Raw genomic sequence first — 24,148 nt, forward strand, 5'->3', positions numbered from 1 at the left:
AATGACCCTGCAAATTCGTCTTTCAGTGTGCTGAAGTCTTGCCTGGCAGTCATAAACACATAGTCCATATTTATGTGACATTCTCTGAGATTGCAATATGCACAATTTCAAGAGAGAAATCCTGTGAGCGGTGTGTTATCGCCTGCTTTTGCTAATGTCACTGAAATCACTGGGAAAGGTATACAGGGGAGTACGTGTTTGTCCTGGTTCTGCTGAGGGCATTTGCTACTGGTGAAAGATTTCTTAGCTAGAGTGATCTTTAGTCTGATTTGGCATAGCCACTATTGCACTTTAACAGCCCTGCTGAAAGTCTCTGCTCCAAATTGGTGCAAAGGCACCACCAGACATTCCAAATATATTTTCACCAAGTAACATGCAACTGGTGTTTTCATTAAGTTCTTTGACACTCCCCTCTTTCCCCAAGTCACTTGTGACTGTCAGGATGTTTTCTGTATGCACAGCTGCTAACTGTCCTCCATCTCTTCTCCAGCACTTACTAGTTAAAAGGAATAAAGAAGGTAAGGCAGATGCTGCCATAGGTACCTGTGCATTAGAAAAAGAGAAAGCTGGGCAGGAGCGAGGGCCCACAGGAAGGCAGGTATCCTATTGCAATATCATCCTTGTGGTACCTAACTGGTTAAAGCACAAATGTGAACAGGAACTGTTCAGTCCAAGAGAACGTAGTTACCGTTCAATAACTCTCCGTATATTCACAGGAGAGAAGCTAAATGAGGACCTCATGAGAACAGGGCAAGTGGTCCAAGGATTTGGTTTGTTTATATGAAGGTGCAGTCATTCTTAAACATTTCTGTGATATGTCACTTTCATATTTTTCACTGCAATAGGAAGATGTTGAAACTGCTCACCTGCGTGGGAGGAATTCGAGCCTAAGGCCAGCCTTCACCAGTGGAGATGAATCCAAAGGCTGAAAAGTCCATTTCAACTCTTTCTCTGCACCTGGTAGATGGGCGATTCCAAGCACAAACTCAGCCCCATCCTGGAATGAGATGATGGTCTCATGATCTTTGATGATGTATAGCGGTTGCAAATATAGCTGTGGAAGCTTTGGAAGCAGTTTGTCCTTTTCCATCTCTGCTGGCAATGAGGTCTCTTAAACATTAGCTAGTTGACACACTTTTGATATTTAAAACAAAGATCTTGCTATGTCCGGCAATACCCACTGCTTTGGCAGCTCAATGGTTTTCTTGAGACTAGAGAGGTAAAAACCAGAAAGAATACTCACCTTATCCATCCTTTCTGTAGGAGTCAAAACCAAAATTTAAATAAGAATATGAATTGTTCAAGGGGGAAAAAAGCCTGAAAAGAGCTATAACAGACCACTCAGCTCATCCCCTTGGCTAAAAGCAGGAGTGGCTACAATTAAAACACATGTTGTCTAACTTACCTTTAAAGCCCCTGTTGCAAATGGGTGATGTAGAATGCCTAAGGAATCACTGACAAAGGCATTAGTAAAAGTGTTTTTAATACAATTTTGTAAAAGTGCGACTTAACAAATGGCAAGGTTCACTCTATTAATTACTGCATGGAACAATCATACAAAGGAAAATTGAGTTACATTTGAGTTAGAATGATTCACAGAGACTGGAGATGCAAAGAGTAAGGAAGACCCTCCCATTGAGTCACGAGGTTCAGAGTAGACCCCCTTGCTTTCTAAACTCCTGATGGAGCTTAGGTGCGGCTAGGTCCAATCTTAGTCTCAGGCTTGGTCAATGGTTTATGTCTAAGGGATCAACCATGCAAAGTTTAGCTAATGTTTCACTAGCATCAATTCAGCGTGCCATCAAAGTTACCAAGACAAAATCAAAGTTACCATACTACAAGTTTATGCGGGATATCGGGCGCTTATCAAAGATCTGCCATTGGTAAAAGGTCTCTCTGCCTTGAGGAGCAACCTTGAGAGGTGTCCCAGCTCAAGTGGAGATCAGCACCATTGCAGCCACGCTGCCTAGCAGGGAGACCTCAAGAAAGCTCACTTAGGCTGTCATAGGATAAAGTGGTTGGCTTGTAGTCAAATTACATGCCATGGAAAAGGTACGCAGGAGACTCCTCATACCCACAGCTTTCTTTGTTCCTTGATAAATGAGTCTTGGAAAAGCCACCTGCTATTCATGTGTTAATCGCATGATTGGTGTCCCAAGCTCATGTGTATCGATGCTCACTGTGTCGCTCTGCTCCTTTGTGGGTTTTCAGAGACCAGATTGAAACTAGAGGAGTTCCTGGCCCAGCTACGGCTCAGGCTTTCACCTTTTCCAGAACCTGCACCAAATCACTGCCAGTCTGGTCAAGGGGTCGAGCACATCCATCACAGCCCCAGGTGATGAAGACTCCATGCCCGTGCTCTCCACATTAGGCAGCCTAGTGTTGTAGTATCTTTGCGAGTAGAAGGATTTTTTTAAATGCCTCACCTCCATTTTTCTTACTGAGGTTCAAACTGATGACATCTTGCCCCCTCTGTTATGGATGTGAATCGTAGAGGATTGCCTTACCCTGTGCAACAGCCTTTCATTTCCTCAAAGATGGTTTAACGCTCCACATTGTACACATCATACTTGAAGTAATACAAAAAGAAAAAAATTGTCAAAGTTTTAAGTGGGAATTTTAAAAGCCAAGTAGAACAAAGTGTAAACAAAAATGTCCAGCAATGCCTAGGTTCATTCTGCCAGCTTTAGGTGCCAGTTGTAACCGAATCCCAGTTGCCTGGGGTTATGAAGAAACAGAGTTCCCGCCGTGGGCCTGTGGATGTGCCCAAGGGGAGTTGCTCTTGCAGGCGCCTGCTGACGGGGTGGGATGCTGGGCAACGAGCTTCCTAACGCCAGCTCATATTTTCATTAGGGCCCATTCAAAGCCAAGTCATTATTTATTGAAATAGTTAATTCTAGAGTTTCCGAGGAGAGAAACCATTCTGAAGTTTAACAGTACATAGAACATAGTTGAAGAAACATTAGCAAACACAGAGCAGCGCAAGGCATGGCTAAGCGGAGGTTTCAGGACTGAAATTTCTTACGTTTCATTAAAATTAGAAAAATAAGTCAAAGACGAGAACAGAATGTGATTCATTCCCTATATGCCACTAAAAAGGTATTCTTAGAAACCAACAACAACAAAAAAATCCCCCCCCCCCAAAAAAAAACCCAACGGGAAACAAACCCCAGAGGGCACGCAGCGCGCCGCCTCGCAGGGGCCAGGTACAACAGCAGCCGATCGGGGCCGCACGCACAGCCGGCGGCGGCGACGGAGGAAGCCGCAGCCGCCCCGCGCTCCGCAGCGGGCGCGTGGACAGCCCGCCCCGCCGCCCCCCCCCCGCCGGGGAAACCCGCGCCCGCCGCCGCTTCCTGCCGGCCCCGCCCCGCCCCGCCCCCGCGCCCTCTGACAGGCTCTCCCGCCCGCCCGTCACCTGCGAAAGCCCCGCCGGGGGCAGAGCCCCCGTCCTCCAATCAGAGGCCCGGCTGGGCACAGTGGGTGGGGCCGGGCCAGGCTCGAGCGCGTCCCGGGGCAGGCGCGGCCGGGCAGACCCGCGCTAGCGCCCTGCGAGGGAGCCGGCCGTTCCGGGGCGCAGGTGGCTCGCTCGGCGCCCGAGGTAAAAATTCACTCGGTTCCTCGGCGGGGGCCTGTGGGAGCCCAGGGGCACGAGGAAGTGGCTGGGCTTGGGAGAGCCCCGCTGGGGTTGCCGCCTGCGCCCCGTGCTCAGGCATTGTTCTGGCCGCCCCTGGGTCCTGTGCGGCGAGGATGCGTAAAGCGTGGCGGACGGGTCGCGGGCGGGGTCAGAGCGCGCCGGCGCAGCGGCACGGACGGGTCGGGCTGAGGGACACACCGCGCTGCCGCGCTCCGCACCCAGGAGAGAGGGAGGGAAACTCCGGGCCAGAGACAAAGGGGGGGAGCCGAGCCGGGAACATCCGGGTCATTCGCTGCCGCTTCAATCCGGGACACGCGCGGGTGCTGCGGCCGATCACGGTGAGGCCTGGCCGGGCGAGGGGCCTGGGACGGCGGGGCCTGGCGCGGCGCGCAGGCGGCTCCGGGCCCTGGGAGCGGGGGGCCTGGGCTGGCGCTCGCCGCCCGTGGCGCGGAGGAACGGGCAGCCGCGGGGCGTGCGGGCCTGGCGGCTGCTGCCGCGGCCGCGCGGCCGGGCCCGCCGGCGCGTCGTTGCCCGCTCGAGGCGGGCTCTGCGTCTCCCGCGGCCCGCCCCCGGAGGTCTCGGCCGCCGCGGGCCGCGTTCGCCGAGGAGGTCCGGGCACCACCGGGCCTGCGCGAAGCGGTCCCCGCCCCGACGAGCGCTCGGCCGGGAGCCAGCGGGCGGGCGCCGGGCAGCCCCGCGCAGGCCTCGGACGCTGGCCCCGGCCCCTTCGCAGGGCCCGCCGGACCTTCGGCGGAGGCGGGCGGCGCTCGGCCCGGCCGCGGCTGCTCCGGGCGAAGTTACTTGGCCGGTCGGCACCGGAGCCTCTTGCCGCCCGGCTCCTTTTGTTGCGCCCCTTGCGCCGCGGGCAGCGTCCGGCCGGTACCGTCCCTTCTGCCGCCTTCCTGCCGCGGCCAGGGGGAGGCTTTCCGTTCCCGTCCGGGTTAGCGTGCCTCGATTAATCCTCAGCCCTTGGCTTTCTCCAGCCTTCTGAAAAGTAAAGTTTGTCTAGTTTTGGGGCAAACTACTCCAACTGATAATTTCTTCCTGTGTCGGTATTTAACCTGCAAAGTAAAAATGTGAGGCTAGCAATCTTAACGATTTTTATTTCTTGTGGTTTGGAATTAATAAGAGCTATTGAAAGTTCTCGAGACTTAAAGAGCATGTCGTTGATGTATTTGGAGACTTGTCATGGCTCAGAATTGTGGGTGCGATTGCCGTTCCTGTGGCACAGGAACGCTTCTTTGCAAGACTTGCTTTTTGTGTAGGGAAGTAGGTTCCCTCCTCTCCCCCATCAGAGGGTGTAGATGGGTAAGATGATCTGTAATGGAACACAGAGTTTGTGCCTATGATGAGTGTGTCGGTTTTGTTTTGTCCTTTTTTCCAAAATAGGTAATAGTAACAGCAGCAGAGGCAAGCTACTGAGTAAATTTGGGAGTTTCCGTTAATTTTCCAACGAGTTGATATCAGTAAAAGGGATGTTGCTACCTCTTAATGACAGGGTGTGTTTCAGGGGGTGAGAGGGGAATTAAAACCAAACAAAATGTGAGATGTGAAGTCTCTTAGGCTTGTGTGGCCCCTGCAAGGTAGGGTTGATGTACTTCCTCCAGTGCCGAAGTTTGTGTTCTTTCCAGTTATGTAGCGCATAAATATATTGGGACTTCAATTCCATTCATTAGCAGTAAACTTCTCAGGTGAAGAAAACAAATTAGATGTGATATTTAAAAAAAAAAAAAAATCAAAACACCAAGAACTGGGGTGCTTGGGGTTTTTTTGTTTTGTGGTTTTGGTGGTGTGTGTGGTGTATGTGTTTTTTTGGTGTGTGTTTTGGTTTGGTTTTGTTTTTTTTTTTTTTTTTTTAATTTTAACTATTTCAGGTTAATAGAGATGTCTTGCATTTGCAAGGTATTTCAAAAGCTTACAAGAGCTAAACTTAACATACAGATATTTGGCCAAACTACTACTCCAAAGGAGAGAGAGGGGAAAACCCAAACAAACAAACCATGCACATAAATTATTGAAGAAGATAAAAGTAGCAGTGAGAATATTGTCTCTTCAGGTTTAATATCCGCTTAGTATCTCACTCCTTCCTGCTACTCCATAACTTCTGAGACCAAAATACACACTGAGATGATCGGTCTCTGTTTGTCCTATCTCAAGCTCCAGCAGAACTAAAGTTAAATTCTTCTACTGAAGACTAGAGAGTATATATTGGCAATTTGTTAATAGATTAATTTGCTTTTGAGGCGATGCTTATCTAACAGGATCTTAATTTTTGAAGTGGGCTTTCAGTCATCTTTGTCTCTAATTTCTACTTGGTAGTAGTTTGTGATGAGGTTTTAGATGCTTGTCTGCCTTTGTCAGGGTAACTGAAGCTTGTGGAGACCATATACATGAAGCCTGTGCTCTCATATACACTGAAATTTTGGATGTAGTCTATTAGTGCTTAACTAAGTCAAATACCTCAAGATTTGAAAAGGTATTTGTAGAACATAAGAAAATCTTTAATTTACTAGGGTTCAGTATAGTGCATAACCAGTCGCAAAAGCCAGCAGGATACAGAGCCTGAAAACTTGTTTTTTTTCTGTTGAAAAGTTACTTGATTGTCAGTGTTCTGTAGGACGTACGTTGTTTATATGCCCTCTGAGAAGCTGGCATTTCCCTTGAGGTGCATGTAATTAATTGGCTGTTAGCCACAGGAAATATAATTCATGTATTTGAAAGCATCCTCTAATACGTTTCTTAGCAGAAAAGGTAGCTGAGTTACTAAACTATCCAAGAATATTTGAATGGTTTATAAGCACAAATAATTTTCTCAAATTATTATGGGAAGGTTAGTATTACTAGAGTGGACCACCAGGTACTAACAGCACAACTGAAATTCTGCCGTATGTTCAGTAGTTCATTTACATCTGTTGCAAGGGCATGGGCTCACAAAATATTTAAAATTACTCCCTGTATAGCTTGGTTAAGGGAGAGGTTTTTTTGTTCTGACAGTATCTTTTCAGTGGCTCCACATCTCCTGCGTGTGAACAGACTAAACTCTGAAGTGGTATGTACAGTTTGTGTTGGCTAAGTCCTGCAAATCTTCTGACGTAACCAAGATACAGGTGCGCGTGTTGGGAATACTAGAGGAATATCGGACTGAATATAGGATTTTTGTGTGCATGTTTGCTGAGTGTTAATGGTCCCTCTTAAAAAGCTTTGTCTGACATGAATTGAATTGCTAGTTTGAAGTTGAAATTGTGGCCATCCATGCAAAACTGACTTTGGGGGAAAAAAAAGCTAGAAGGAGGGATTTGAAATACCAGCTGTCCTAGGAACTATGTAAAACTCTTCATCTGTTTTTTTTAAAGACTTTTAGTTAAGGTGTCTGCACTCCTAAGCCACTTTTGATGATGTGTAAATACTTAAATTGGAAGCATGCTGTTTTCTAATCTTTGAAGGGTATAGCAGATGAACATGAGATGAACAGATCTACATATCTTGCATGGAATAGGTTAGTGCGTGGTAAATCTTTTCAGCATGAACATCATGCTAAAGGGCATAGCATGAATGTGTGAGATTTTTGAAACAAGGATCTCTGTGAGCTGCACTTCATATCGCTACAGTAGCAGACTGCAGTACTCTTACAAGTAATCTACCTATTAATAGCATGTGAATTTTTACGTAATTATTAACCAGTGTCAAAATGTTTGTTTTAATAGACTGGTAACACTCCTTTCATTAGTTCTGTGAGCTTGTTTAGTGGAAGAATTCTACTCTCCTGGCTGTCATAAAGGCTTGTTAGTGACATGTAGAGTTGAGAACAACTTGGCCTGACTGCCAAGTATCAGCTCGTATTTAAAGTGGGCAGAAGTGCAGTAGGGAGGAGGATTAAAAACCTTCATTGGAGTTTGTTGTGACCGCGTGGCTAATGAAACCCTGAGTTTAGATACAGCTTGACGATGAAAAATAAACTCTCGCTTTGACTACTGTCCTGGGTGAATGGAGAATCCTCCCCTGAATTTGAAGGCACCACTCTGTTGCAACCATCCTGTCTAGAACTGTTCTTGCATCCGATGCAGTAGTGACCTGTGCTCTACGTGTTTCTTCTGCAGTCTCAGTCACCATGCCTGGCTGTTACTAAGGCAGTGAAGGTGCAGGAAGATCATTCAGTTTATACTGGAATTGAAAACCTGCCTTGTGGAATGAGTGGGCCACTGGCTCTTCCTTAGCTGAGTTCTGTAATACTGTCTGTTCCTGCTGCTGTGCAGAAGTTGTGTAGTGGCATTGCTGCAAAACTGATGTGATTTTATTAAGTTCTGTGCTTGTGTTGCTTTTGTGTAGAATACTGGCTTTCAATGGGAGTTTACAGTCTAAAAATAACATTTCTTATTTCCCTGTTTGCCAAAACAGCAGCTGTACAGGTGTTTGCCTACAGAAGAAAGCCATACCTTTTGTGGTGTAGTAAGGAGGTAGATAGGTGTTTATCAGTCACACAAGTAGGAAGTCTGAGCACTTTTCCCATTACTAATAGTGTTTCTGTTGTCAAGCTACTGTTAAGGTCATGTCTAAGATGTGGTTCAAATATAAAACACAAGGTGGGGATAATATTTTGTAGGTCAAGTCCAGTAACTAAGAGGTTGTTGACATGGGGAAACTCGATGTTATTCCTCATGTTAACTTCTGCAGGGTGTGCAAAAACGTGTGTCTTGGCTATAGAAGTGAGAATCAGAGGACAGAATATTTCCTGAGTGAGGAGGGCTTATGAACAGATAATATAATGCGTTGTTTACACTATAAGTAAAAGTTTATACTAAAAGCAATTATTTTTGTTTTAGAGGGACTCTGAATATGTCTGGCATAGCTCTTAGCAGACTTGCACAGGAGAGAAAAGCCTGGAGAAAAGATCATCCATTTGTAAGTATGAGAACTGTCAAATTTCTAACTCTGCAGTTACTTTGGTGTTCTGATGATGATTTTTTTTCTTTACCCTGATGTGATTTTTTTAAAATTAATTTTTTAAATAAAAAAAGCTGCTTAAAACTATGTAGTGCAAAAAGAAATAACTCTGTGTAAAGATAAAATATGTCATGAAGTATTCTAAGTACATCTTCTGAAATCCTCACCCTTTGGCTTTTTGCCTTAATTCAGGGATTTGTAGCAGTACCTACAAAAAATCCAGATGGCACAATGAATCTAATGAATTGGGAGTGTGCTATTCCAGGAAAGAAAGGGGTAAGACTTACTGTTGTCCTAACATCTCATTTGTGGTAAAAAGTAACATAAGCCTGCTCATGCATTACACTGACAACTGAGAGTATAACTTACACATAGTTTAACAGAAATGCTTGGATCCTGCTGCTACTTTAGAATCCAGGTGGAATGGGCTAAGAATGATATTGGACAAAATACGCCATGAGACTATTCAACTGTTGATACTGAACACCGTAAGAATAATTGTTTTCAGAGGAGCATGTAAGAATCTTGCATTGAGCAAACTTGAGATCGTCTTCTGCTTCATGCCAGGGTTTATTGTGACTTATGTTCTTACTAAATGCTGGTTTAAGCCCTAAAGCTTGAAAATTAATACTACCAAAATGTTGCCTCTGCTGGTTAACTGCTGGTACCTTTTTTGTTCATGAAGTAGCGAGACATTTCGGTCAGAGGGAAGTGCTGTAGCGCTGTTTTTAACTTTTAATTTCATGGAAAAGAATTCTGCGTTATCAACATCGAATCTCATTGCCTTCCATTTTATGGAATTTTCCCTTTTTGTATTAGGGAAAGAAGAATAGAACTCTCTAACATTGTTTCTTTTTATCTGATTTCACTTGTGCTTCTTTGTCCCTTTCCTTAAAATAACAAGGGAAAGGAAAAAGTCTGTAGAGACCAGAACTGTTTAGTTTTATCAGCTTGATCTGGTTCTAGGGGATAGGAAAAATGCAAACTTTCAAGTGGAAATAATCATTAATGCATGAAACTTCTTTGATTTTTGTACGTTGCCATTATAACATCTCATTCTGAGTAGAATCTTGTTTCTGTTTTTCAAGATGTTACTTAGCATGTAGAGATTATTCTTGAATTCATTGGGTGCATTTGTTTCTTCTGAGATAATACTATTAATTACTTGGTGGTTTTCATTCTTTTGGATCTTTAGTGTTTGCATTGGATGCAGGACTATTTTTGTTGCCTTGCCTGTTCTACTGACTCTTGCCAACTTGCTTGAGTCCCCTTAAGATCTTGTTTTTTAGATTCTGAGGAGACGAAGTGTGTAGGTAAAACCTGCAGATTCTGTACTACTGCCTCAGTTTAATGCTGAACATGGCATTGCTGTTATGGTTATAACTTCGCTCAAGACTTTGGTAGTTGCCCGCACAGCTCAAGTTAGTTCCTAAAGAAGCACCTAAAAATAATTTAACAATGTAAGGAAAAACTCATCCCCTTGTGTTCTGCCAAAGCAAGGTTATCCCTCATAATGGCCAGTTATGTACCTTATCAAGATGTCACCTTTAAATATTTGGGTAAAAAAACTTCATGCTGCTGCTTTTAAGTTTTGTAAAGCACAAAATGGAGCGAGTAAGACCCTTAAAGCCATCTTCTGGCCTCCTAGAAAACACATCACACCAGGAAAAGATAGGTTATGGTCATGTGATTCCTGCTGGAGATTTATTTTAAAAGATCAGGGTTTTTACTCAAGTAAAAATGCCTTTTCTTTAACAAGAAGCAGCATACCTTGCTCATCTCTACCAGACCAACCAGTTGCTCTCTATTGCCTTTGTGTTTGGAGGCACGCTGTACTGCGGTTGCTTCCCTGAGACAGATGAGTAGTTGAAACCATCAAAATGCTTTCTTGTCAGCTAGATCAAAAATTGAAGTAAAGTGGTGTTAGTCCTGGGTTGGATATCTCCATTCACTTTTTTGGCAGCAAATTACTTGTTAACTACCTAGAATTTGATATGAAGAACACTTGCAACCTGTCCAGTAATGCAGTGCAATCTTGACGATACTGCTGTCATACTATTATCTTAGTAAGGCTTTTGAGCATCTGCTATTTTTCATCTGTAAGGTATGTTGCTCTATCAGAAAGACAGTAAAAACTTTTTGTTTACTCTTCTGGTGTTCTGCTTGAAGAAATTATTAAAAGCTATTTGTCTTCCCCTGTGTCTGAAAGCAAACAAAGTAGGAAAAGCTTATTCTATCAAAAGGCTCCTCTCTTCTAAAAACGGACAAGTTTTGTCTCCTCTGAGAAGGTATGGAGAATAGATATTTCTAGTTGTTGACAACTGACTACAGCTGTTCAGAACAAGTTCTCTGAATACACTATAGCAAATGTAATCAAACTCATTCACTTTTAAAAACATGGTTACCTTAGTATTCCGTAGCATGTTTTTTTCCTATTCTAGCTTGAGACTTTGCACAATAAATACAAATGACAATGGAATGCTTTTTCTTTTTTTGGGGTGGGGATTTTTTTCCTTTTTTTCTTTTTCTTTCTGCTAAAAATCACATAATTCCAGTAGGAAAGAAATAGGGATTTCCTCCTAAGGTGGTCTTCAAACATACGTGTCTGTCCCCGAGGATAAGATTTGATCATTTTTGCTGATAAGATGTGAGACCATCTTTACTCCAGTTTGTTTTAAGGAATGAACCCAACACTTACTTTCACTGCAGTGTTTCCATAGCAAGGGCAAGTTATAGAGAAGTGGTCTGAATTTTACATATATAATAAACTTTTCTGTATTTCTACACTTCTTACCAGAAATCAGTTTCTCCAGAGATGGGCTTTTTTCCATATTTCCAAGTAAGATGACAAGGAAGTATATATTTGAGACAGGCTTTTTGTCCTTTGCTAGGTGTTTTTCCTTGTTTATTATGACCCTTTTGAATAGTGCTGTCTTATCAGTGAACTGCTGTTACCAGTGCTCTTCCCAGTCTCTGATGGGGATAAAAAGCTTCTTAGAATTTGTTACACAAGAAGATGGAATCTGCGAGACTACTTGCTACCAAATGCAATGGGGTTAGTTTAGACTAGTGAACCTCATATTAACTTTAGCAATACTACAGTGCTGTCCAAATTTTTTGTTCATTTGTTGTTTTCTTAGCCACATTCTTGTGAGGCAAAACAGAAGCCATTTACATCCACGTGCTTAAGGGGTGTATCTATATCCTATCTTCTCAGACATATTTTAAGTGGGGGGTATAATGGCCCCTTCCTCATTGCATGTGTATCATGTAAAACTTGAGAAATATTCTGTTCTTCTATGTACTCTGAAAATTATACTTGTATATGGAATTATTGGCAATGATCCCAACTCTATTGATGACTCGGCAACACTTAACTAGCTGTAAAAAGTAGAAAAGCAGGGTTTTCTTTCTTCAGCTCCTTGTATAGGTAGGATAACTTGGCTCAGTCTAGACAGCATGCTGCAGCGTGGGACAGCTATTTTCTGCTGGGTAGCAAGAAGGATGTCTTGTGCTTTGCCTGAGAAACTGTATTCTTGATAAGCTTTTTTCCACGAGTTTGACTTTTCTTTGCTGTAATCTAAACTCTACCTTAACTTTTTGTAGACGCCATGGGAAGGAGGCTTATTTAAACTACGGATGCTTTTCAAGGATGACTACCCTTCTTCACCCCCAAAATGTAAGTAAAATGACTAAAAACCACAGGTTTATTGGAACAATGTTAAACTAGTCCATGAGCTTCTATGAATGGTTATTTTCTCACAGATTTTTTTTTTAAGGAAAGTTACTTTTTTCTTTTTTTTTCCCCACCCACCACTTTGCATTTAGAAAGTTGTGATGAAATGAGTTAGGTGCTTGATGTAAGAAAATTGGGAGTTGGGAGGGGAGGGGGATTGCTGTGTGGGTTTCCTCAAAGTTTGACAAAAGCACCACTTGCAGTGTTCACTACTTGATCAGCACTCTTTGGAAACTAATAGGTAGGCATGGTTAGACCAAATCTCTTTGTGTGTTCTTACTGTTAAGTTGGTCTTCTAAGCCAAGAACTCAGAAGGCAAGAATTTGGGGGGGTGGGGGGGGAAGAAAAAGTTCCATCAACTTTAACCTTTTCATCGACTTGCTTTAAAACATCAACCTAGTCTTTTTCTGCTATGTACAACAGACATCTTCAGATACCTAGTTTCCTATGAAGTTTTAGAATTTTCGTTATCCCATCTCAAACTTACCTACTTTAGAAATCTGAAAACATCTATTGCCTTCTCTAGTTTCTTGGTTCTTGAATTGGCTACCATACCAAATCAGTGACAGTGATTACAAATGGCTCTTTTGAGAGTGGTTCATTTCTCATTTCAGTGTTTCAGCTGTATTGGTTGTCTTGGCTACTCCTTTTGTTTGTTACCACCTAAATACATGTGACACAAGAGGAAACATATCTTAACTAGAAAACACTTAATGTTTAATATCTTGAGCAATACCACCTAGCATATCCTGCAAGTGTTTAAATAAACTGTCATGCCTTAAAATAAGATGTATATGTGACTGGTAAGACTTCTTACCAATGTAGCTTCTGAGTTCCTACTGAACTTCATTGAGCAGCTCACAATCAAGACTTACTTGTGATGTCAGATGGATTAGAAAGCTGCACTAACATGTAGATATTTTATATATTGCTAAACAAGTGTTCATTACATTACTCAAGATGGTGGCTGTTGCATTTAAGTCCTGTAAAGATTAAAGAAACGCCAGAATATAGATGGAGTGGCAGAAGGAGAGCTGCAGAAGCCTGCTCCTTCAGTCAGTCTTGCAACTTAAACTTGCTTCCTCTTGTTCAGTGCATCTTGATTATACATAAAGGAAAAGTGAAACTGAAAAAAATGCTAGAAGCTTAGTCGTCTTTGTATGGAACTTTCAGTATTTTAAAGTGAGGAGAGAAGAGATGAGTGAAAGGCAGTACCTTTCCTTTATATAGTAGTACGTGAGGCTGTAAAGACAGGATTGGTTTAAAAAGGTCTTTATCGCAAAGCTGCTACAAACTCTGTTGTCAGTTTCCATTCCTAAACCAAGAGGTTACTGGTCACAGTGATAGTGTTACACTGCCTGGGTTGATACCACAGATGTGATGGAGTTCCTGCTTTAGGTGCAGGCTGAGCCAAGAGGAAAACCAGTATTAATAGCTCCAGAAATCTGTGGGGGGTTTTTTGGGGGCATGGGGGTGGGGGGTGTCTTTGGCCATTTTTTTATCTTTCCCCCCCCCCCCCGATCTAAACCAACTCTCTGATCTTAGTCTTAGTGCTGCATGCAAGTAATTCTCTCTTCTTCATCAGGTAAATTTGAACCACCATTATTCCACCCAAACGTGTATCCTTCAGGCACAGTGTGTCTCTCCATCTTAGAGGAGGATAAGGACTGGAGGCCAGCAATCACAATTAAACAGGTCATTAATTGTATATAGACATATTCTTAGCCCTTTTATTTGCTTTGCTTGCTTATCTTATGTGAATGTAAGATGTTCACTGTGTGTTTCTACAGTTGGTTTCTAAGGGTTTTTTGATCGAATGTCTCTTAGTAATATCCATGCCTATGTTACTTCTATTCCTTCTTCCACAGATCTTGTTAGGAATACAAGAACTTCTAAATGAACCAAATATTCAAGACCCAGCTCAAGCAGAGGCTTACACAATTTACTGGTGAGTCTCTTTGCTGTCATTGCCTACAGCTGTCTGTTACTTATACCTAGGACATGCAAATGTTTTTAGGAATGATCAGGGGAATTTTCTTACCTTAATGGCTGTATCCTGTGGAGATGCTTAGCTTGTGCTAAACTTTAACAAAACAGTAACTTCACGGTTAATAGGCTAGTGGAGCTTTTAATAGCATCGCAACAGCAATAAAGTGTGATGACTCCTTCAGTTAGACCATGATTCTCATCCTGGTTCTAGCCCAACATAGAATCCTTTCCCCTAAAGGCTAATGGAGTAGTAGCAATGAGGCGTAATGATTTCGTGAGACCAGTAAGAAAGGAGGCTGAATTAAGTGACAAGTCCCATTCATCAGTATAGGAGTAACTTCTGTCCAGTAGTGGGTACCTGTAAGCGCCTGTGCCTGAAGGATAAAGGAGAGCTTCTGTGATTGCCGCAGGAAACATGCGGCACTTTGAGAAAACTACGTCTTCCAAAAGAATAGGTTAAAAAGTACAGAAAACTTGTAGATTTAGCAGAATGAAGTTTGCATTGGTTAGGAAAGGTGATAATTTGTGAGCTAAAAAGTGCTCTTTTTTTTTGGCTTAATCTTAAAATTTTCCCACCATTAAAAATGGATGGCTGATCTATAATCTTTAGGGGAGCAAAACACTTTAAAACAAATGCTTTTGGTACTGACAGCTACTGAAATAATGGCCGAGATGGAAATGTGGAATTACCATTCTGGACAGAAGAACAAGTCTCCAGGAGAGTGCCAAGTTTGAAAAATGGCATTTTATGAGATTTCACATGCAAGCTATGTCAAAAATGTCTGTTACAGGATCCTAGTGAAAAGGAAACATAGGGATGGGTAGTGCATCTTGGATTTAATTAAAGGCTTCACTCAATGTTATTTTTTTAAGTATCTACTGAAGACTGATTGGACTGAATACATATGGAGGACAGTTAGGTGGCCACAGTTGTAGGCAGCACCTTTGGGAGCCAGTAATGATGAGGCAGGCCTTCCCCACCCCCCCTTTTTAAAAATAAAAGCCACTCCGAGGGAATATGGGGCAGGAATAATATACTTGTATAAGTAGTCTGTGTGTTTTATTATCACCTCTCACACGCATGTACATATAAAACCAGTCTTTGCTAGTCTTGCTTCTGCTTTATTGTAAGTGCTTCTAGAAAAAAAAAAAATCTATTGAGAATAAACTATTACATGTGCTTTTGTTACTTCAAATATATATAGTCTCCAATTTATCCTTTTCATGTCTTTTGGACATGCATAGTATTTCAGATGGGTTACTCTTATTTCTGCAGTCTGAGAGTGTCTTACTACTTAATGAGTAACTGGTAGAAGCTCAACAGCAGGATTGTGTATGCATCTGTAATTTGGTATAGTTGATAAATACTGGGGAAGGTGCAGTGTTGTTTAAATAGAAGTCTTTTAGTCAAGTTGTTCAAGAATAAACTTTGTATTCAGAATACTTGTTCTCATTCTCAGGATTGCTTTGGTACTGTTGCTCTGTAACTTTAGCGCTCTTAATGTGCTAACCCGCTTCTTCCTCTCTGCTGTAGGCATGCAGAGTGCGCTATGGCAGGCAGGCATTCTTTTGTGTGGATTCTGAGGGTGTGAGACTTAACAGCTAGGTTGTGTTCTCATGTGACAGTGCAATATAACTTAAAGAAAAATTTTAGAATAAAGTTCGTAAATTTGTTTGAGAAGAAACTAGAGGGTTTTTTTAGTCTGTTTGCTGGTAATTGTTCATTGGATGTGACCAAAATTGGCTTCATTTCTTCTTCCCCCCAAACTGTCAACTTCTGAGGATATAATTTGCTGCCTTTTTTTTTTTTTTTTTTTTTACTGCAGCAAGCCTTCATAGCTGAAAGTAAGTTAAGTTTACTGCAAAGCTGTCTGCAAAATCTAGTCACTGTAAACTACCTTTGGCACAAGAGTAATGGTAACAAATTTTTGTTCAGCTCTTGACTGACACTTCTGACAGCTAATACAAAACACGGTGTTGAATGTAAATGGATGCTCTACTAAGCTACTACCATCCCTTGTTGGCCCAAGAATAGAAAACAAAAAACTTGCCGTCTTATGTGGTGAGGCTGAGGCTTAATGACTGGTCATAGTTCCTTGAAGTAGTACTTGCTTCTTTGACCAATGTGTAGCAAGTATGCTAGACTTGGTGAACTATTGTGTTTTTTCAAAATGTTGAGCTAGCTTTTTTTCAACTGAAGGTTAGGATAAACCTAACATAGTGAGTCGGGGTCTGCAGAGATAAAGGCTGAAACTACCATACCGTCATCATTTTCCTGTTTCTTAGAGAGTGCTTCCCCTCTTTCCCCAAAGCAGTAAAGATGATACTTTAAAATCATATGAAGTCCACCAACTGTTAGTGAACTGCTCTCATCAACCACTTTGTGCTGTTAGGATGTGGGAATTTATTGTTAATGACTTCAGGTCTTAACATGGGGAGCAGAAAACTTACGGTTGGATGAATCGGAATGCTTGCGTGTAAGGTACAGCTGGCCTTGAGAAGGAGCAGGTGCAAACCTTATAGAGACTGGTATGGTATGAAGTCAGGTAGTACAATCATTTGAGAACAGATGAAGTTTGGGAAGGAACTAGTTAAACAGTACCTTACTTCCCTCCAAATGAAATGATCAGAGTAACGGTCCAGAAAAGCCTGTAATATATTGTAGTGTTCAGTGAATTCTTATCTAATGGTTTTGTCTTCAGCAATGACTTAGTTTCATATTGAAGAGAAATAGAAGAACAATAATTCTATACTATGACTTCTGATTTCTCAAGCTCTACTTACCCCTTTCTCTCTTTTCTATTCAGCCAAAACAGAGTGGAATATGAAAAGAGGGTTCGAGCACAAGCCAAGAAGTTTGCACCATCATAAGCATCTGTCATGCAGCATCTTAAAAAGGAAGGGATTCATTTGGCAAGAACTTGTTTACAAAACTTTTGCAAAATCTAATGTTGCTATGTACAATTAATATCCACTTAGGGGAGGGGGTTGTATGTGTGCCATTTTCCATATTTGCCACTTGTATACAGTTCTAAATTTGCTGAATTGCCCCCAGTTTTTTCATACAGGGTCTCTTCCTTCAGTCTTTTGTATTTTTGATTGTTATGTAAAACTTGCTTTTATTTTAATATTGATGTCAGTATTTCAACTGCTGTAAAATTATAAACTTTTATACTTCTATAAATTCACTAGTATCTCTAGTTACTTTGCTATCTGATGCAGGCATGCTTTAAAATGTTAGAACTATATTTAGCCTCTAGCTGGCTGTATGAAAAAAAATCATGCCCTCCACCCCCTTCCCTCCCTGAATTTGTTTTTCTATCTTTCAGAAACTAGGTTGTTATTGCTTAAGAGCCTCTGAGATCCAAAGTCAGCCAGCATCCTTATTCTGCATCACTTCCTTTGTGTTTATATGGCGTTCTGTCTGTGTTGCTGTTTAGAGTAAATAAACTGTTTATATAAAGGGCTTTGTTTCATTTATCTTCATTAAAATTATTAAAAGACTGCCATTTAAATGGCTCTGAACACAATTCAGTGCAAGTCCTGTTTTTAAGGCCTGCGATGCTGCACTTACCTTTTCTTTAGATGTTGCCTTCATTTCTTTTCCCGGCCTCCACCCCCAACGTGAATGCGGCCCTTCTCTGCCCTGAGTGGTAACTGCAGCTCTTCAACTTTGATCAGTTCCTTAAACAGGTTACGGAATTCTGACTAGCTAGAATCCAGTTGCTTACTGTGCGTAATGGGATCAACATACTGGCGTGACCATGTTAACATAAAACAACACAAGCATTAGACCAATATGAACAGTAATAGACACTGTCCAAGGAATGCAAGGGGACCTACAGCAACTGGGGATTTTAAATGGTACTTGTTTCAGAAATACTTCTGTGCCTTCTTCCATATATCAATGTATATAGCTTTTAGGAAAAGGACGTGCTCTATGCAATTACAGTTTCCTTCTGTAAAGGAAATCAGTTAAATTATGTAAGTTATTTTCATGTATGTCAAGCTGATATGCCCTCTATTAAACTTTCACTGCCTTTTTTATTGTATTTTTTAGTGACAATCATTCTGCAAAACAAATGAAGTGTGAAAAGCTTTGTTCCATCTGAGCTGTAGCTTCTTCAGTGCTTTTGTTATTTAGAAATGGCTACTGCTAGAGACTTAAGTTATTCCAAGTGTGATACAGCTCTGTTCTCGGATCTGTTCTGCTTGTCTGCATTTGATTACAAGAGCTTTATAACACAAAAGCATTCCCCCAAATTAGAATAGCTAACACACATCATTCTGTCCTTTAAAGATTGTTTGTGCAGGATTGCTTCCTTGTCGCTATCTAGAAATCCTTGTGACAACAGCTGATTTGGGAAAGACTTCACATGCTTGGGGTGGGTAAGTGAGTAATTGAGAAACTGAGTTGAAGGAAAAGATTCCCTGTCAAATTCATTTACTTGGGCTTCTTTTTTTATTTTTTAAAGGGAAATGGAATATTCGTACTACTGAAATTGCTGCTGTGACTCCCAATTCTAGCTCCAGTAGGGCTAGTGTTTAATCTCCAGAAGAGGGTTAAGAGGGGATAATCTTGCTGTGACTTGAAGAACTTGTATATATGACAGTAGCACTATGAATTGTCCTCAGTATCTCAAGTTCTACTGAAGGGTTGCTGAAGTTTAGGTTTAAATAAGTTCCCCTTGGGTGCTGGAAACTCGAAAGAGCGTTCTAGTTAAATGTACAGAAAACAACTGCTAACAGCTGTACTTTCACTATACAAACCGGCAGGCATATGGAGAAGTGAACTAAGATACTACTGCTGCTGAGAGTCTCTGACTGAAACCTTTAAGGGCCGGACACTGTCCTTCTGACTTGGCAGAGTGGCACTTCAAGTAACGAGAAGGCAGGCAGACAGCATTGCTGAACCTGACCTGAAATTTTATGGTGCAGTTCTGAATATAAAGTGCCAAAACATTGTGTGTTGCTTAGGACTGTCTGTTAGAGTAAATAAAAAAAATAGCATGTAAAGTTACTGAAAAGACATACTGAGATGTTAAAACAATGCCGGGAAGCATTTTTTCCTTTTACGCTTAGGTAGTCAGTTTACCCGGACCTGGATGAATTAGTTGAAATACATACAGCAGGTTCCAGTCAGAGGCTCCTTATGTGGTAGGCGCTCTGAACAGGGCGATAACTCTGTCATTTTCCAGTTGAAATACAGCCCAGAACTTAGAAGAGTTTACTTAATGTACTATTAGGTAAAAATAATAACTATAAACCATTTTCCAGACACACTGACTAGAATACAGGTTTTTTTTAACTTGTAACTAAGCTTCAGGCTCTTTACATAATAATTAGTATTCCATAAACAATTACCTAAAAATTAGATAACCTAAAGCCTTTATGTGCATAAATAAACCTATAAACCCACATCTAGCCTATGGTTCACCTAAAGGAAGGCATTTGCTAAGCACCAAGTTACAGGTGAACAAGTTGCACTGTTAACAAGAAAATTTCTTTATACAAGATGTTACAACTCTTCAGGATTGTTGAGGGGGGGAGCGGGGTATGTTCTTGTAGTATGTAGGGTTTTTTGTTTGTTCGCTGGGGTTTTTGGTGGTTGTTTTGGGTTTGGTTGTTTGTTTGTGTTTTTTTTTTTTTTTTTTTTTTCTTTTCAAATAGTTGATTTATTGGTTATTGTTGCAGCAACTTTACGGTACCATCATCTTCTGGACTGCTCTCATCACTGCTTTCAGTTGCATCATCTGGGGTGCTCACGCTGTCCTCCTCCGATTCTTCATTACTTTGTGCTAGTCTGGAAACATTTTTCAGGATTATAAAAGCAAGACAACAGAATAAGAAAAATAGTATTTAAATTAAATTTCATTACCCTGGGGAATTGATTGGTCTGTTGGGATTAGAAAATTCTCTTCCCGAGTCAACATCAAACGGATCTGGAACAAGAAGGAAAACACGCACACATTAATGAAGGCGGCGTATTTTAATGGTCTGCCTTCATTTTAAGAGATTACCGGCAGGGAGGGGAAGTCACAGGAAGTCTGGTCAGCTTTCTGGTAAGTTTACCATAGCTGTTTGGTCAGAAACCAGGGGAGGTGAGAAAAAACTGCCAAGTCCTGCCCCCCCTTTTTATAGGCTTTTCACTCTTTTCCATGCCCTTTGGTGCCCACCCCCGCCAAGGGGTTCCATAGCTCTTTAGGGGTAGTCAGACTGTACACGTAGGTTTCTAAGGCTTTTGGTAAGAAAACATGGATGTTCTCAGAATGGTTTAGTTCTAAAAGGGCTATCTATCTATCTAGTTAGCTCGTGTCTACTGAGAAGTAAAGTATAGCTGTCCAGGTTTAGCTCTTGCTGAGTAAGGGTAGGGCTAGATTTGCTTTGGCTTACACAGCTGGGGAGAACGGTGACCTCGGAGAAGTCAAAGGCGGCATGATAGCTTAGGTACTACAGTCCATCCAGAAAATACACAGGACTATGGGTGGGAGTGTGCTTTATTTGGCATAGCAGTGTTGCCCCTTCAGAACTGTCTTCAATTTAATGTAACAGCAGTTCGGCTTCCACCAAACAACAGGATGATTTCATTCAGCCTAGCATGTCATGGCAAAGAGATCAGAGAAACTAGAGGCTGTCTACCATCTCCTTACAGTGTGAGCCCCTGGCCTATTTTTATGGGACTGAACCACTGTGAAAGGAAAGCATGAATTAGGAGCATCTCTCTTCATATGTTCTTGATCATTTGATTTGGCTTTTTTTGTGCTGTCTTGAATGACACCAAGCACTCACCTGGGAATATAGCCTGAAATACTGGGATACCAGTAAGTTATTGGAAGAATTTGGGAATAAACTACTGTACTTTTTATAAACTATTTTCATTATCTTTATAGGTCTGATTTTAAACATCTTGATTAGGGACTATATAAACATGTCCATTAAACATCTTTCTTAAGTTTATGTATAACTAACTTGTTGTCAGACTGTATGCCTATATTTCTCTTCTAGTCCTGAATTACTAGTCTTTTTACTCATACTCTGCTTTTAACATCTGTAGATAAAATGAGGAAGCATCGTATTTTCTTTTTACTCCTTAGTTCTCCAATATCCTCAATTTAATCAGGGGAGCTGCTCCACAGTTCAGTTGTGAATACACTACTGTATGCGTTAAACTGCTTTAGTTGTTTTCATCTTTTTGAGTTGGAAAAAAATTGGCAAACTTGCTTATAAGAAGAATACACAGTATAAAGACAGAACAACACATCCCAACAAAGCTCCTATCTTCTACCTTGCCAATATTTTCATGGGATTAAAGGAAAAGATTGTAAGGAAACTAGTTAGCAACAGGGGGTGTGTGGTGTGTCTGTGTTCCTTCTTACCTATTTCTTCGTCTTTTGTTTCTTGGACACTGGCTAAAAAGTCCTTTTCAACTCTCAGCACTTCTTCCTGGCAATGACAGGCTGCATACTTTTCCAAGAGATTTTTGTTCAAGTCAATAAATGCCTTACCCCATTTAAACTTCCTTAGAAGAATGGTGGCTAGGTCTGGGAATCCTAAAACAGAAAATAAATGATCAGTTTTCTTTTTCAGTGTGAGATTTCACTCAGTTTACAGGTTTCTAAGTTCAGTACGTACCTATGTATCACTACAATAGTGAGATGTTTGCCAGTATCTTTTCAGTGTTCAGGGATTCACACTTTTAAAAAGATTAAAAATCTTTTCAAATTTCAGTTTAACTTGAAATATCTGAAAAGTTCACAGTCTTTTAGTGGGTGTTATATAAAAATAAATTGTACAGGTAATGAATGATGCAAGCTCTAGCTCCCACAGTCCTTCAATAAGAGAGCAGTTGTACACACAATATTTTAAGGTGGTAAGATTTGTCTGCTGTATAGCAGAGCATGTCTCTTCAAGTGTCAAGAAAGTTGTGTGACGAGTTTGCAAAACATCACAAGAGGGGCAATTTCTTTTGTTCTTAACCAGAACCCACCCTATTAACAGACAGCTGTTACCTCTCATTAAGACAAAGGTGCCTAAGGATTCACGCTCTGTCTTCTCTGGCTTTTTTAAACAGTTTTGCTAACATTAAGTGCCATCCTGACAAAACCAGGATTATCAGTTTATGTGTCCTGTTTAGTAGCTGACACAAACACCCCACAGATACCTTCATGCTACCAGATACAAGTACTTGGAAGAAAGCTAGACAATCTGATTGCACACTCAACCAAGTGATGACCGGTGGGACGGCATTACAGTTTGTTCTATCGCAGATCATCTCTTCTGATTTATTCAGGATGTAAGAACTGCTGGTAACATATTTCACATCAGACACATTCCAGCCTACCAACAATGCAAAAAGCTGCAGCAAATGCTTCCACGCAGGACAGCTTGCACGGCCGACCATAGTTTACAGGATTTGCAGCCACCAAGTAAGGCAGTAGCCGTAGATGACTTCCTCTCATTCGCTTAAAGGGAGTTTCTTCTAATTTGGCCCATGAGCAATCTATGACTGCAATTCCGCTCTGAGCAATGACATGCCTGAAAAAAGAAACATCACTGTATTTGAAGAATTGTTATCATTGTATTGACAAAATAAGTTAATGTGAAAACTACAATTGCCTCTTTATACTGGCAACAGATCTGCATACAACCTCCTCCTTTTGTCAGTCAAAAAGCATACGTTTTACAATGATCTAAAAATACAGATGCAATGGGAAAGAATAATAACATGCTTCTCCTCCGAACATGCATGTGGCAAAAAAAATTTATCCATACGTTTCAAACTGAAAGTGAAAAATTCTAGGTTTAAAAATGTGACAGAAGAGTGTGGTTAATAGCAACATTCATATTCTTGAAAGTACACCAAAGCTCAGGTTTAGGTTCTCCACTAGCTTCTAAAGACTAATCTTTTCTCTGAGTAAATACATCTTTACAAAAACTCCGCAGGTACATTTGAAGAAAATTCTCAAAGTTTCCCCCAAATAAGTTTTCTGTTTAATGCATTGTGTCGCCTAACAGCAGAATTTGAATACGGAATCATGAAAGATACGGTAGCTAGAGGCCCGTGGTTCTGAACAAATTAACCTACCAACCACACACTTCGATTTCTCATTGGGATCTACAGATGCTTTTCTCACCCGATACCAGCTGTGTAAAAATGTTAACCTGATTTAATAAAACGGCTCTATTTCTCACGTTCATCCATCAATGTAACGTAACACGAAGGCCAAAGGCGTTCTGCAGCACAGTTCTGGCCATGGATCAGCCGCCAAAACGTTCTCCCCAATACACCATCGCGGCAGCCTTTGACCCAAGGGCTCTTCCCCCCAGCCTGCGCCGCCGCGGGCTTTGCCAAGGGGCGGCGAGGTCACCGGGGGGGGCCTCACCGGGGGCTCACCTGTCGGCTGGAGAGACGTACTCGGTCGCCAGAGGACTGAGGACGAGGCCCGGGAATCTCTGGCGGAGGCGCAGAGTTCGCAGCAACCCTTTTCGGGCCAGCTTCCTCCCGGTGCACCTCTTGGGGTCGCAGTGTCCCAGCTCCCACATGGCCAGAGGGCAGGGGAACTTGGCCCCCGAGGCGCCCCCCTCCGCGGCCCCCTCGCCCTCCAGGCAAGCTGAAAACAGGAGGCGCGCGTTAGTGCCCAGCCGCCGGCCGGCCCGGCGCCCCGGCAGCCCCCGGGGCAGCCCCCGCCGTCCCAGGCCAGGCCGCGGCGCCGCTCCCGCCGCAGCGCGCTCCCGCACCTCTCAGCGCGGCCTCCGCGTCCGCCGCGAAGGAGTCGAGGCTGCGGGCGCCGCGCCGGCCGCCCCTCCGCGGGCCCGCGCGCCGGCCGCGCTCCATGGCCCCGCGCTCC

General features: G+C 42.2%; 2 protein-coding genes across 5 annotated transcripts; one reads left to right on the forward strand and one right to left on the reverse strand.

The window, feature by feature from the left end:
* The first annotated feature begins 3,471 nt into the window (after nt 1-3,471).
* UBE2I (ubiquitin conjugating enzyme E2 I) lies at nt 3,472-17,730 on the forward strand. 3 transcript variants are annotated; one of them, XM_082314373.1, is made up of 7 exons: nt 3,472-3,598; nt 8,455-8,533; nt 8,768-8,851; nt 12,182-12,254; nt 13,897-14,006; nt 14,180-14,259; nt 17,108-17,730. In XM_082314373.1, the coding sequence occupies exons 2-7, from the start codon at nt 8,468-8,470 to the stop codon at nt 17,169-17,171; spliced, it is 477 nt and encodes a 158-aa protein (XP_082170499.1). In that variant the 5' UTR covers nt 3,472-3,598; nt 8,455-8,467; the 3' UTR covers nt 17,172-17,730. The 3 variants fall into 3 exon arrangements, with proteins under 3 accessions (XP_082170499.1, XP_082170498.1, XP_082170500.1); XM_082314372.1 differs by lacking the exon at nt 3,472-3,598 and adding an exon at nt 3,757-3,972; XM_082314374.1 differs by lacking the exon at nt 3,472-3,598 and adding an exon at nt 4,349-4,628.
* Nucleotides 17,731-17,871: 141 nt separating this feature from the next.
* On the reverse strand, nt 17,872-24,135 carry TSR3 (TSR3 ribosome maturation factor; the record flags this gene model as incomplete). 2 transcript variants are annotated; one of them, XM_082314371.1, is made up of 7 exons in its annotated part: nt 17,872-18,053; nt 20,009-20,103; nt 20,179-20,242; nt 21,677-21,850; nt 22,642-22,835; nt 23,695-23,911; nt 24,039-24,135. In XM_082314371.1, 7 exons carry the CDS (start codon nt 24,133-24,135, stop codon nt 18,046-18,048), a joined length of 849 nt encoding a protein of 282 aa, XP_082170497.1. In that variant the 3' UTR covers nt 17,872-18,045. The 2 variants fall into 2 exon arrangements, with proteins under 2 accessions (XP_082170497.1, XP_082170496.1); XM_082314370.1 differs by having other exon boundaries at nt 17,872-20,103.
* Between the last annotated feature and the right edge of the window lie 13 nt (nt 24,136-24,148).

The sequence above is a fragment of the Platalea leucorodia genome, assembly GCF_965183815.1.
Source record: "Platalea leucorodia genome assembly, chromosome: 5".
Classification (NCBI taxonomy): domain Eukaryota; kingdom Metazoa; phylum Chordata; class Aves; order Pelecaniformes; family Threskiornithidae; genus Platalea; species Platalea leucorodia.